At 43.0% G+C, this 15,474-nt stretch overlaps 2 protein-coding genes across 2 annotated transcripts; one reads left to right on the forward strand and one right to left on the reverse strand.

The window, feature by feature from the left end:
- Positions 1-625: 625 nt before the first annotated feature.
- On the reverse strand, positions 626-10,712 carry tbce (tubulin folding cofactor E). Its single transcript, XM_034525961.1, has 16 exons — positions 10,388-10,712; positions 9,702-9,786; positions 9,387-9,551; positions 6,303-6,388; positions 5,527-5,626; positions 5,301-5,403; positions 4,749-4,825; positions 4,514-4,606; positions 4,202-4,266; positions 3,834-3,898; positions 3,578-3,730; positions 3,122-3,260; positions 2,703-2,771; positions 2,536-2,595; positions 2,349-2,440; positions 626-1,453 (listed from the first exon to the last, which is right to left on the reverse strand). Exons 1-16 carry the CDS (start codon positions 10,521-10,523, stop codon positions 1,358-1,360), a joined length of 1,584 nt encoding a protein of 527 aa, XP_034381852.1. The 5' UTR covers positions 10,524-10,712; the 3' UTR covers positions 626-1,357.
- A 244-nt stretch (positions 10,713-10,956) lies between these two features.
- Positions 10,957-15,173, forward strand: rbm34 (RNA binding motif protein 34). The gene is made up of 11 exons (XM_034525242.1): positions 10,957-11,174; positions 11,816-11,987; positions 12,131-12,252; positions 12,581-12,785; positions 13,182-13,241; positions 13,622-13,665; positions 13,758-13,841; positions 13,915-13,978; positions 14,101-14,143; positions 14,362-14,480; positions 14,599-15,173. Exons 1-11 carry the CDS (start codon positions 11,152-11,154, stop codon positions 14,920-14,922), a joined length of 1,260 nt encoding a protein of 419 aa, XP_034381133.1. The 5' UTR covers positions 10,957-11,151; the 3' UTR covers positions 14,923-15,173.
- The last annotated feature ends 301 nt before the right edge of the window (positions 15,174-15,474 follow it).

The raw sequence follows: 15,474 nt of genomic DNA on the forward strand, positions 1-15,474 counted from the left end.
ATTATCAACCATTTTTATTTAATTTTTTAATAAAGTAAATAAAAAATAAAAAAGTTGGCTTCAAGGGAACTTTATGTGTATTTATTGCATTGTTAAGCCTTTGTAGCCTCTGGGATAATTTATGCTGTTTTTATGACGTACTATGTTATTGCTTTTTTATAATGACACATAGTATGTTTTTATGACTTTTTAAATAGACATTTTATACTGTGACTTTTGTTTGACCGTTTGACAAAATCTCGCCATATTTTGACTTTTCTATGAAATACTATACGAAAAAAAAGATGCAATTCCTTTTTTTATGGCATATTGGACTTTAACTTTTTCCCCAGGGGCCTCTTGGTCCGGGGTCATCACTCACGAGCCACAGCTGGCCAGGTGTCAAAGGTCATCGCCTTCCCACAATGCCTCTCTCTACCTGTTGATTTCTGCAGAACATTAAGACGTTCACACATGTTGAGATGAAGTTTGTTTAGTAGATTATTGATTTATACATGACATGAAACGCTCCAATATGACTTTAAATGGTTACGTTTTCATGACTGACTTTTTAAATGTAATTGTATAACATGCTAAACTATGAATGTATTATTATACTAAGACAAATTAATGGCATACTATACAATTAATTTGACATTTTTATTGAATACTCACTTTTAGGACATACAGTACAATCACTTTTAAAATGATGTTTATGACACGATACTATGAAATATTTGGGTTTCTGTGACCCGGTCGGCTTAATTTGTGGCGTTCTGCAGAACCTGAAGCAGAAAATAACGTTTAAACTTTTAGACCGAAGGTATTAACTCGATACGGTGGAAGACCGTAAAAACAAAATGCATCTGACATATAGTATAGGGATTTTTAGACATACTGTACTATGCAGATGATGCAGCTCAGAGTCCTCAAACTGTGAAATCTAATGATTACATTTAAATTAATGCAAAAAGTAAGCATTATTATTTAGTAAATCTTTGAATTTGTCAGCTTTCACTTCATGACTAAAGCTTCTGCAGGAAGTACAAAGGGGACAGATCGCCATGCGTGAAGCTAAAGGGGGTTGGATTGCTCCGAGGGCGGTTCAGTTTCCTAGACAACCGATCCGGAATGAGCGCCACGGCGGTGTTCGTCCATCTCTCGGTGCGTCGTCTCCAACGACGACTCGGCCGGCTGCCGGAGCTCCAGTCCAACAAGCGAGTTCAGTTCAGTCCTGAAAGTTTCTGGGGTTTTTTTTCCCGTGAGAACGGCGTCAGGACCGGGGTCTGCAGGGTCAGGACCGGGGTCTGCAGGGTCAGGACCGGGGTCTGCAGGGTCAGGACCGGGGTCTGCAGGGTCAGGACCGGGGTCTGCAGGGTCAGGACCAGCGGACCAAAACCTGGTCTCCGTCCTCTATGGCGTAAAACTGGAGCGTCTTCAGGTCACTGTCGATCTCAAACTCTGTGCCCAACATCTACAAAGAAAGAAAAACAGATGAACGAAAAGTCTCAGGAACTGACTCTATAACCTTTTATATTTTCTGGTATATAAATATATATACACAAATATATATATATTATATTATATATATATAATATATATATAATATATATATATAAAATATATATATAAAATATATATATATATATATATAATATATAATATATATATATATTATATAATATTATATATAATATATATATATTATTATATATAATATTATATAATATATATATATTATTATATATATATATTATATAATATATAATATTATATATAATATAATATTATATATATTATATATATAATATTATATATATTATATATATAATATTATATATATTATATATATAATATTATATTATATAATATTATATATATTATATATAATATTATATATAATATTATATAATATATATATAATATTATATATAATATTATATATAATATATATATGCATCATAATTTATCATATATATATTATATAATAAAATTATATATATATATATATAATATATATATATATTATATAATATATTTATATAATATATATATATATATTATATAATATGATATAATATATATATAAATATATATATATATAATATTATATAATATATATATATTATATTTATATTATATAATAAAATATGTATATATATAAATATATATATTATATAATAAAATATATAAATATAATATATATATAATATAAATAATATAATATATATATTATAATATAAATATATATATATATATATATATATATATATATATATATATATATATATATATATATATATATATATATATATATATATATATATATGTTTTCACACTTAACTTCTCAATGAATGTGCACCTGTTACCTTGGGGCTGGTGTAGGTGAGCTTCAGATCTGCTGCTGGTACCTTCAGCAGTCTGTAGAGGAGTCCCTTCACCTTCTGAACCACCATGGAGGCTGCAGAGAACACAGGCACGCTGAACTCAACTCGACCTCATTTAATATTTAAGTTTAATTTGGCTTGTTATACAAGGTTATATTGCGGTTTTTACCAAGAACTCTCTTCTCAATCGGCTTCCGGTCGGCGTCATCGGGAAACGCAAACGTAATCTCTGGTGAGGAGAGACGAGGAAGAGATCAATGTTCAGTAAACGTCACATCTCCTGTAGAGGTTCAACATTCATCAGCCAATCGGAGAGCAGAAAGAGGCGGGACTAACTCAACAGCTGATTCTTCAAAGCAAACGGCTCCGGCTTCTTCAGCTCGCCTTCCTCCGGAGCGCCGTACTCTGAAACACGTGATGATCTTCGTCATCATCATCATCATCATCATCATCGTCATCACAAGACGAGAAATGTAAATAGTAGTAATAATAATAATCACAATATATCATAGCAAACTTTATTTATTTGAAGGTCAGTTAAATGTGTTCTGGTATAACAAAAATAATTATTTTCTTAAAATGTGAAAAATATCTAAAAAAACCCAACAACACCATGAATAAATAACAACAAATGTAATAAATTATTAATAATTTCTTTAGAACCGACTGAAAAGCGTTTTCCAGAAACCACGTCTGCTGTAGTTCCCACCGCTGCCTCTAGGTGTCACCACAGAGTCACGTCTGGTGGGACTTACTGTCGATGAGCGTCAGGTAGCGAGGGTGCTGCCCGATGAACTGGGTGCTGGGCTGACTCCCCCCACCCGCCTTCAGCCACTCCTCCCCGAACATCTTGATGTAGTCGAGCTCCGCCCCCCTCCTCTCTTTGTGGTGGATCTGATGGGAGTCACGGCGATGGGTCAGCATGCGCATGCGCACACACACACACACACACACACACAGACACAGACGTACAGACACGTACAGATGCGCATGGACAGACACTCTCTCACACACACAGACACGCAAAGACACACATGTACAGACACACACATATAGGTACAGACACACACACACAGACACACACACACACACGTACGTACAGACACACACACACACACACAGACGTACAGACACACACACACACACACATACAGACACACACACACACACACACATACAGACACACACACACACAGCTCAGGTCATTTCACCTCACAGTTGTTGAGGAAGACCAGTCGTCCCAGTTTGGCGATGAGCAGCTGGTGGACTGTTTTGGGGTTTCCATCGCTGCTCACCAGTTGGTTACCGCGACACGAAAGGTGAGACAGACTGGGAAGCTTTGCCAGTTCATCCACCACAGACCACTGAGAGAGAGAGAGAGAGAGAGAGAGAGAGAGAGAGAGAGAGATCAAAATAAAGTTCATCAATAAACTGACTCTTCACCGTCTCTGACCTCTGACCTCTGACCTCTGAGACGTTGTTGTCGGACACGTTGAGCTTCGTCAGCGCCGAGAACAAAACCGTTTGAGACCCTACGGAGGAAAAGATTAAGAATCCATAATAATAATCATAATAATAAGCAGTATTTTTGTAATATAACACTATAAAAAGACATACAGTGTACTATTAATAACGATGAGAACCATATTCAACTTTAATTATACAGAAGATGGTTGAACCGGGATTAAAAATGGAATAAAATATTCAACAATAACATGAAAAAAAGATAAAAACGTATTGCAAATAAAAGAATGTGTGCTATAGAGATGATTATATGTCGAAAATAATAATAATTACATGAGTTATTAAAATGCTGTTTTTTTGTTTTTTTTTACCAGGAGGAGTGTCATCAAATCGGATGTCAGAGAGTCCAGTCTTGGACAAGTTCAGGTGCTCCAGTCTGCAATCAGACAGACAAAAAAACATTTTAAAAATGCTTTCAGAAATATTACTATTAAATATTTTTCCTCAAAAAAACAGCCCTAAATTGGAGATTATATATATATATATATATATATATATATATATATATATATATATATATATAGTCGTCTCCACAGCCACAACAGCCTGATTTCATGCTTTTATTTTGTAGAATCCTTTAATTCTGAAGTTCTGGTGCGAGTGCGTCGCCGTGGGTACCGTACCGGGGCAGAGCTGCCAAGCGGAGCACGCCGCGCTGCACCAACGGGTTCCCGGACACACTGAGGCTCCTCAGGGACTGCAGCGCTCCGTCGGGCCTCAAAACATCAAACACATCAGGGTTACTCAAAGCGCGTGTGTGTGCGTGTGTGTGTGTGTGTGTGTGTGTGTGTGTGTGTGTGTGTGTGTGTGTGTGTGTGGGGGGGGGGGGGGGGGGGGGGGGGGGGGGCGGGGCGTTACCTCTGCAGCTCGGTGATGTTGTTGTTTTCCACACTGAGATCCTCCAGCTGTGGCCACATGGGGGCGCACTGCAGGACCTGACCAGAGACCAGCAGGGACAGAGACACTTTATTAAGGGATACGGGTCAAATATTGTCGTTTTCCCCCGAAGGCGATGAATATGGGGCGACTGTGGGTCAGCGGTTAGCAGGTCTGTCTTTCGATCAGGGGATCGGCGGTTCGATCCCCGCCCTAGTCGATGTGTCCTTGAGGAAGACACAGCTTTGTCTACGGTGTATGAATGTAACATGTAAAGTGTCGTTGAGTACCTTAAAAAGCGCTATATAAATTAAATGGATTATTATTATTCATATTTTTTCTATTCTGTGAGAATAAATCAAAGCAACTCATTTATTTAAAGGAACACACACACGTTGTCGTCTTTGTTTTCGTCCTTCCTGCCTTTAGCAGCTTCAGCTTTAGTACTTTTAACCTTTATTATGCGTTGAAATTACGGGTTGGTCGAAGCCAGATGAGGAAACACGGGTAACGTGGACCTCGTTGTGGGCGTACCTGCGGCCAGGTGAGGTCACAGCTGTTCAGGACGAGGACCTTGAGGCTGCAGAAAGACCGGCAGTGGGCCGAGAGGTCAGAGGTCAAACGCAGTCTGTTGTTGCTGGAAAAAAAACAAATAAAAACAAGAAAGCGCTCAGCGAAGAAAGACAGAATACAAATATAAATCCAACACACACACACACACACACACACACACACACACACACACACACACACACAGTACCCGAGCTGAAGTCCCTCCAGGCCGTCCAGCTGCTGAGTGATGGCGGACACGTCCTCCCAGCAGGAGAGCAGAGACTGGCTCATGTCCAGCCACTGCACGTCTGATCGCCGCTGTTAAGGACACGTGGACGTTCACACGGGAGACGACGTTCACACGGGAGACGACGTTCACACGGGAGACGTTCACACGGGAGACGACGTTCACACGGGAGACGACGTTCACACGGGAGACGTTCACACGGGAGACGACGTTCACACGGGAGATGTTCACACGGGAGACGACGTTCACACGGGAGGAGACGTTCACACGGGAGGAGACGTTCACACGGGAGGAGACGTTCACACGGGAGGAGACGTTCACACGGGAGGAGACGTTCACACGGGAGACGACGTTCACACGGGAGGAGACGTTCACACGGGAGGAGACGTTCACACGGGAGACGACGTTCACACGGGAGGAGACGTTCACACGGGAGGAGACGTTCACACGGGAGGAGACGTTCACACGGGAGACGACGTTCACACGGGAGGAGACGTTCACACGGGAGGAGACGTTCACACGGGAGGAGACGTTCACACGGGAGGAGACGTTCACACGGGAGGAGACGTTCACACGGGAGGAGACGTTCACACGGGAGGAGACGTTCACACGGGAGGAGACGTTCACACGGGAGGAGACGTTGACACGGGAGACGACGTTCACACGGGAGGAGACGTTCACACGGGAGGAGACGTTCACACGGGAGACGTTGACACGGATAAACGCCAAAAAGATACTTGGCGTTGATTTCCTGATTTCTCCGTCGGCTCCGGGTCCGTTCACTTCACACCTGCCGAGCAGCACCGACGGAAGACTTTCGAAACTGTCGAGGAACCAATAAAAAAAGGAAATAAGTCCTCGAGCCCCGACCTCCTGAATAATGTCACGTCCTCCTCTCACCTCCTTCTCTATAATGTCATCTTCTCTATAATGTCACCTCCTCCTCTCACCTCCTTCTCTATAATGTCACCTCCTCCTCTATAATGTCATCTTCTCTATAATGTCATCTTCTCTATAATGTCACCTCCTCCTCTCACCTCCTTCTCTATAATGTCACCTCCTTCTCTATAATGTCACCTCCTCCTCTATAATGTCATCTTCTCTATAATGTCATCTTCTCTATAATGTCACCTCCTCCTCTCACCTCCTTCTCTATAATGTCACCTCCTACTCTATAATGTCACCTCCTCCTCTCACCTCCTCCTCTATGTCACCTCCTCCTCTCACCTTCTCTATAATGTCACCTCCTCCTCTCACCTCCTCCTCTATAATGTCACCTCCTCCTCTCACCTTCTCTATAATGTCACCTCCTCCTCTCACCTCCTTCTCTATAATGTCACCTTCTCTATAATGTCACCTCCTCCTCTCACCTCCTCCTCTATAATGTCACCTCCTCCTCTCACCTTCTCTATAATGTCACCTCCTCCTCTCACCTTCTCTATAATGTCACCTCCTCCTCTCACCTCCTTCTCTATAATGTCACCTTCTCTATAATGTCACCTCCTCCTCTCACCTCCTCCTCTATAATGTCACCTCCTCCTCTCACCTCCTCCTCTACAATGTCACCTCCTCCTCTACAATGCCACCTCCTCCTCTCACCTCCTCCTCTACAATGTCACCTCCTCCTCTATAATGTCACCTCCTCCTCTATAATGTCACCTCCTTCTCTATAATGTCACCTCCTCCTCTATAATGTCACCTCCTCCATAATGTCACCTCCTTCTCTATAATGTCACCTCCTCCTCTATAATGTCACCTCCTCTATAATGTCACCTCCTCCATAATGTCACCTCCTCCTCTATAATGTCACCTCCTCCTCTATAATGTCACCTCCTCCATAATGTCACCTCCTTCTCTATAATGTCACCTCCTCCTCTATAATGTCACCTCCTCCATAATGTCACCTCCTTCTCTATAATGTCACCTCCTCCTCTATAATGTCACCTCCTCCATAATGTCACCTCCTTCTCTATAATGTCACCTCCTCCATAATGTCACCTCCTTCTCTATAATGTCACCTCCTCCTCTATAATGTCACCTCCTCCATAATGTCACCTCCTCCATAATGTCACCTCCTTCTCTATAATGTCACCTCCTCCTCTATAATGTCACCTCCTCCATAATGTCACCTCCTTCTCTATAATGTCACCTCCTTCTCTATAATGTCACCTCCTCCATAATGTCACCTCCTTCTCTATAATGTCACCTCCTTCTCTATAATGTCACCTCCTCCATAATGTCACCTCCTTCTCTATAATGTCACCTCCTCCTCTATAATGTCACCTCCTCCATAATGTCACCTCCTCCTCTATAATGTCACCTCCTCCATAATGTCACCTCCTCCTCTATAATGTCACCTCCTCCATAATGTCACCTCCTTCTCTATAATGTCACCTCCTCCTCTATAATGTCACCTCCTCCATAATGTCACCTCCTCCTCTATAATGTCACCTCCTCCTCTATAATGTCACCTCCTCCATAATGTCACCTCCTTCTCTATAATGTCACCTCCTCCTCTATAATGTCACCTCCTCCATAATGTCACCTCCTTCTCTATAATGTCACCTCCTCCTCTATAATGTCACCTCCTCCATAATGTCACCTCCTTCTCTATAATGTCACCTCCTCCTCTATAATGTCACCTCCTCCATAATGTCACCTCCTTCTCTATAATGTCACCTCCTTCTCTATAATGTCACCTCCTCCATAATGTCACCTCCTTCTCTATAATGTCACCTCCTTCTCTATAATGTCACCTCCTCCATAATGTCACCTCCTTCTCTATAATGTCACCTCCTCCTCTATAATGTCACCTCCTCCATAATGTCACCTCCTTCTCTATAATGTCACCTCCTCCATAATGTCACCTCCTTCTCTATAATGTCACCTCCTCCTCTATAATGTCACCTCCTCCATAATGTCACCTCCTTCTCTATAATGTCACCTCCTCCTCTATAATGTCACCTCCTCCATAATGTCACCTCCTCCTCTATAATGTCACCTCCTCCTCTATAATGTCACCTCCTCCTCTATAATGTCACCTCCTCCATAATGTCACCTCCTTCTCTATAATGTCACCTCCTCCTCTATAATGTCACCTCCTCCTCCATAATGTCACCTCCTTCTCTATAATGTCACCTCCTCCTCTATCAGACGGAAACACCTGAACTATAATTATGATAAAGTTCAACTGAGTCCGTGTATCAAACACTAGCGTTGTTTGGAATCAGCTATAACATCGATGTTTTTCTTCTGTCCTTCAATAACAAAGAAATAAAAACTGTATGATACCAAATGGATTATTTACAAACGAATTAGATGATTTATAAGGATAGATATGACTTCTTAAATTTGTTTTCCAGTCCATAAAAGCGTCCGTGGCCCTCGACCATTATTGAACCACAGCGGTGCAACTGGGCTCTAAATATCGAGTCAGTCTGCGTCTCTCTGGGTCCTCTGCAGACCACTCGGTGGTAGATTGGAGATGTTTGTATGCTCAGCTGATATTCCAATAATGCTACACTAACCTTTCGTTCCTATGGGATGAGCTTCCTCTTAAATCCAGCGTCTCGGAGGCATCATGGTGCACTCGACACCCAAACAGGAACCGGCTCTTGTTTAAACCTGCACACATTTTGATGCCGAGTGGACCGGAGGACCTCGAGCCGGTTCAAACTCTCCGGAAGATCTTAACTCCTCTTTCCTCTTTGCCTGCTACGTCTGCTGCCTTTGGAGCAGCTGCTCCTCAAGACCCTGACTATCTGCCGAACACCTCGAAAGGGCTTTTCGGTACAGAGCGCGCCGGGCGGTGAGCGTCGTACCCGCGGTCCTCGATTCCGAGCCACTCGAGCTTCTTGGAGGAGATGGAGATCTCCTCGCTCAGCACCTTCTCCGTCTGGTTCTCGTACACCTGTCGCACGGCGGTCAGGTAGTCCACTCCCGAGCTCACCTTGGCCGGACGGACAAAGGAGCCTCCTTCCGGGTGTCTGAGAGGAGGCGTGGAAAACCATCGGCGTTACAGTTACAGATGTCAGATTGCAGAAATGCACATGTTGAGTTTCTGAACTCATGCGAGTGGATAATAACTCCCCGGACTGAAAAGGGGGGGGGGGGGGACGGTAACGGCTCAGAATTACCTGCACGTGAAGTACCGGACTCCCCCGTGGCTGCCGTCGTGTTTGCCTCTCTCCGGGTTGTCCCACTCCACGCCGAGCCACAGTCCTGAACACACAACACACACACACACACACACACACACACGCTGGATCAGTGCGAGTGCACGAGTGGGAGGCGGAGAAGAAGTTCTCCAACGTTGAACATCGTCTAGAAGTAAGCTCGATCAAAGTTACGTAACCGGCCCACTGCAGATGTCATACATTCTTCTGTAGTTTCCCTCTGTGTGTTTCAGGAAGTATTTTTTTGTCTCGCCTGCTGTTTATTAAAAATGCTGATCCTCAACTTCAGGCAACTTTACTCCGACCCTTCCAGTTTTTTTTTATTAAAAGGTTTAAAGATTAAAGATATATTAAAGATATTTTATTTACTAAAAGTCCTGCATTTAGATTTAGACATTTTTATTTGCATTTAAAATATACTTTAAAATATACTTAAAAGTACAATAAGTAAAAAGGTGTGATTGTCCAAAATGGCCAATTGCTGAATAATATATATTATATTATTGATATATAATTATTGATGCGACAATGTGTACCATTTAGTCAGTAAAGTTGTATTTAAACCTCTTAATTAAACGTCATAATTTAATTTTTTATAATAATAATGTCTTTGTTGATTACAGCAACGCCCCCGGTAGTTAACGTACCGGCTGTCGGTGGCACCGGGCCCACGTACCGCACCGTGGCCCGCTCCCCGTCGCAGGACACCCGCCGGCCCGCAGAGTGCTCCGGTACCTCCGGCTCCGTGTGGTCGACTCCCATCGAAGCCCCGTTTTCTATCATCAACGTGAGAACGTGTCGTTAAATGTATCCCACAAACCTCAGAAAGAGATGGAAAGCACTCGTTATATAATAACTGGCATAAAAAAAGATATTAAGATAATCTGTGACGTTTTAAAATACAGCCTTTAAGGTAGTTTAGCTTCTATCCAGCTCGCCGTTCAACGTTACAAAAACAAAACATTTGACATAGCTAGCTCACCGGAAGTGACGGAAGGTTTCGTCGGTTGCACTCTTTTCCATTGTTTTCACTAAAACTGATGGTAAACACGTATAATATAATATATATGTATATATATACACACATTTAAATGTACGTACTCTATCTTAACCCTGTTATATATATGTAGTGTTTAGTTCGACAATACCAAATTAACGGTAATGAAAATAGAAAGGAACCAATGTGTCGCAGTGACTTTGTTCCCTGTGGGAAACCATTTGCAGTAGGACAGGCCGTGTGCTGGGAAGGGAAAAACGTGTGAGCGTGTGTGAGCTATATATACACTCTCGTGTTATTGGTGTTTAAAGTCGTAGAAATTAGTTTAATCGCGGCAATTAACCTGATAAACAACTCGTTTCTATTAATAGAAGAAACCAGCGAGTGTTGCTGGTGTGTTCTCTGGAATAAACCATGAAGAAGACACCCAAGAAGAGGTTTGTTTACACATTTCTATTTCCCAAAGTTACGGGAATGAAGATAACCTGCGTCGTTACAGATTAATGTATTACGCATGAAGTGAAGCAGCTGCCTGGCAGACACAATGCAGGGCAAAATGGTCCACTATCATACATTATGGCCGTTTACATATCAACCCGCAGCAGCAGTGAAAGAAGTAATCAGAATCGGGTCCTTTACTAAAGTAAAAGTACTAATACCACGTTGTAAAATACAAGAAAAAGTATTGCATTGAAAGTATTGCTGAAGTAAAAGTATATAAGGAAAATGTACTTAATGAAACATTTTCCCTGCGACTTATATTATTATATAATTAATTATTATTAAACTAAGATAGTTACACGTTGTTTTCAGCACAATTTCCCTTTCATGTACATTATAAAAGGTACAACATGTAACTCTAATCTATCTAGTTATTGACTCAAACCCCGTCTTCCGCAGCCTGATGACGATGTCCTCTATGTGACCTCTTTAAAGTTCATACCTTTACTCACATGCTGTATCCTCAGAGCGGATCCTTAGTGTTCGCTGTCGCTCGCTTCAATTTGAGTGGAATAGCGGATTCTGACGTTCCGCTGTAACTTCTTCTTCTTCTTCTTCTTCTTCGTCTTCTTTCCAGTGTTTCGGTCGTCCGTGAAGAGGCGTTGTCAGGGCAACCGGCAGCTGACTACGAGGTGGGGCAGGTGTCAGGAAGTTTGTTCAAGAAGAAATCCGCAGCCTCCGGATCGCTGTCGACTTTATTCGGCACCGTGGCACCGGCCGGTCCTCTTCTGTTTCAGCCTGCACCAAAGGTAACTAAAACACACACAAATATATATATGTATATATATATATATAAAATGACAATAAGAACAATACAGAGAATTCTTACCACACTTGTCCTTAACATGCACCGTGTGGTTGTTTTTTGTGTATCTTTTTGTTTTCATGGCAGCCTGTTCAGAAGAGCACAGAAGCAAAGGAGGAAACTCCAGAGGTCAAAGGTCAGGCCAGTCAGAAGAAGAATCAGAAGCCGCTTCCGGAGAAATCGGAAGCCGACCAGAAGCTGGAGAACAGGTGAGGCGTTTAGTAACGGCCATCAGTCCATCTTTCGTCTTTCTGTCCCGCCTCCATGTTCCGCTCTTCTTTCTTAGTTTTCTCCTCTTTCCCTCGTCTTCGTTTGCATTTGTATATATAAAACTTTATTGTTATTTTAGATTATTTTTCTCATCTAAATGGTCAATCTAAAATCCTAATTTCTTCTTCTTTTAGTTTTTCCGCCTTGATTCTGTAACTTCCGCCCCTCTCATGTCTTCAATGTATCGTCCTCCTCTCTCCTCCTCCTCTCTCCTCCTCCTCCTCCTCCTCTCTCCTCCTCCTCCTCCTCCTCCTCCTCGGCTTTCAGGGAGATCAGTTTGCAGAACGCGGACGAGGACGAGCGAGGGAAGGCGACGCCCGCTCAGAAGAAGAGGAAAGCGCCGGACGAAGAGACCAGTGCGGAGCAGTGGGTGATGAAGAGGAAGAAGCTGAAAGCCAGTAAAGAGCAGGACGTGGTAAAGGAGAAGAGGACGGTGTTTGTTGGCAACCTGCCCATCAGCTGCACCAAGAAGGTACGGAGAGAGAGAGAGAACGAGAACGAGAGAGAGAGAGAGAGAAAGAACAGAAGATTGGAACGACATGCAGCAACTGATATTAAAAATATGGATCAAGCCGAATAAGCAGTTTACTTTCTTTTGGAGCGGCACCTCCATAATCCAACAGTAATAAGAGGACGCAGTTCTAAAAAAGGCACAGAGTTTAAAACTAATTGTACATTTTAACAGCATTTAATGAAAAGTGCTGTGAAAAAGACTTTTATGCAGACGTTATTAAAAACACTCCTCACATCGATGCAGTAATGTTGAAGATGGTCCTCGATAATCAACTCATATTTAGTTTGGACTGACGAGCAGACCATTGCGTTTTACCATTTTTTAAAAATAGTTTATTCCTCTCTTGTGTTTCAGACCCTGACCAGCCTCTTCAGAGACGACGGATCCATCGAGTCCATGCGCTTTCGCTCTGTGGTAAGAATACGACAACGTGCGCTGAACAGCCGGGATCGTGCGAGCGCCTCCCTGATGCGTTGCTGTCGGGACTTTTCATCTCTTTAGTCAGGAAAAGAGGGAGGAAGAAGAAGCTTTCTGGCCTCGCGTCACTCATACATTCACAGTTTATTCAGAGGACATATTTTTAGAGCTCAAGACACCATTGGTCAAGATGTAAGAGTTCACCAAAGTGAAGGCCTCACGGAGTCTTTCTGATTTCTTGGATTATTTTTGCACACACAGAACTTCCTTCATTGACATCCACGTCACGGTTCGGTAGCAGCTCCACCCGGAGTCCACCAGGGGGAGCTGGAACTCCCCATCAGCTCCTGATGATCTGCTTTGTGTGTCCCCTGCAGGTCAGAGAGGATCCCTTGATGTCCCGCAAAGTAGCCGTTATTCAGTGAGTTTCTGTCTGTGTCCGTTCTGTAGAAAAAAAGAGTCGATTAACTCGCACAAAAATACTTTTTTTTTTTTTTTTTTTTTACTTCCCAGGCGCAAAATTCACCCCAAAACGCAGAGCTTAAACGCCTACGTGGTGTTCAGCGACGAGGCCACGGTGGCCAAAGCGCTGGAGAGGTCAGTGGCTTAAACAAAATGCAATTCACACAAAATGGAGAGGCGCTCAACTTTTCCCTCGGTGTGCCGACAGGAACGGCATGGAGATCGAGAAGGACTTCCACATCCGGGTGGACAGAGTGACGGAGGGCCCCTCGGTGAGTCTCCGCGCCGCAGTTCACCCGCAAATCTGTTGGAGTTATTTATATATATATATATATATATATAATTTATTGGTTTTTTTTAATACATATTTGGTGACGTCGTCCGTGTCTTGCAGCACGATCACAAACGCTCCGTTTTCGTGGGGAATCTTTCGTTCGGTGAGTCTCTCTTCTGCTTTAACCCTGACGAGTGTTGACGTTTGTCGTATTGTGTCGAAGTTGACCCGCGCGTGCGTGTGTGTGTGTGTGTGTGTGTGTGTGTGTGTGTGTGTGTGTGTGTGTGTGTGTGTGTGTGTGTGTGTGTGTGTGTGTGTGTGTGTGTGTGTGTGTGTGTGTGTGTGTGTGTGTGTGTGTGTGTGTGTGTGTGTGTGTTTTAGAGATGAAAGAACTGTCTTTCCGGCGGCACTTTGAGGAGTGTGGCACAGTGGACGCTGTGCGATTGGTGCGAGACCAGAACTCTGGATTGGGGAAAGGATTCGGTTACATCCTGTTTGAGGTACGACGACCCAAACGACGCCTTTTTAAAAAAAAAATCTTTTTTTTAAATTTGTTTCTAAGCCGGGTTTTGATGTGAGGGTTCACGGGGTTGTCCCCGTTATGTCTTCCTGTCGCAGAGTGCCGACTCGGTGCAGCTGGCGTTGGAACTGGACGGCACCAAACTGGACGGCAGAGCCATCCGGGTGAAGAGGGCGGAGAGGCAGAAGAATCACACTGACGCCAAGGGCCCCGCCAAGGGCCCCGCCAAGGGCCCGGGGCAGGAGAGGGGAGGCGGCTGGAAAGGTTTCAAGTCTAAAAAGAAGTTGTCTGGAAACCAGCAGAAGTTGACCAAGAGCTCAAACTCCTTCAAAGGAGAAATGGTGGATCCAAACAAAAAGAGTCAAAAGAAAGGACAGAAGAAGAAGAAGAAACCGAGGACCAAGCGGGCTGTTCACATCTGATCGGCATCGTGAGGTTTTTTTCCGACTCCGATGACGAGCCGACGGGGTTTTCTCTGTCCGACGGACACAAACCAATCATTATTGGGGAAATATCGTTAAATTACGACATTATTCTCATAACGTTACGACCGAATACAGAAGGCCCGAGAGACCGTTTCATATTTTGTATTTTATGTGAATTTAGTTTTTCTTTCTCATCCATAAAGACATTTACACCATAAATCGCTGCATTTAATAAAAAGTCACCGCACCGCTGTTTCCTTCTGTTTACCATCTTTATGCTAAGCTAGGCTTCGACTTGACTCGATGAGGACGTCACAGTGGCTTCAGAATTTTAACATAATTACAAGAACGCACAAGAACTAAGATGCACGGTGTTAAAAGTGGGGAAAAAATAAGGAAATACACAAATTACAAGTGTGTTTTTCTCTTCGTTGGCATCAAGTCAATAAGACAGAAAAGCACCAGAGACGCAAAGAATGCAGTATTTTCATTGGACACGAGGGGATCGCAAGGCATTGTGGGATTTTAAACAACTTGAGGGGTTGAAAG

The sequence above is a fragment of the Cyclopterus lumpus genome, chromosome 1, assembly GCF_009769545.1.
Source record: "Cyclopterus lumpus isolate fCycLum1 chromosome 1, fCycLum1.pri, whole genome shotgun sequence".
Taxonomy (NCBI): domain Eukaryota; kingdom Metazoa; phylum Chordata; class Actinopteri; order Perciformes; family Cyclopteridae; genus Cyclopterus; species Cyclopterus lumpus.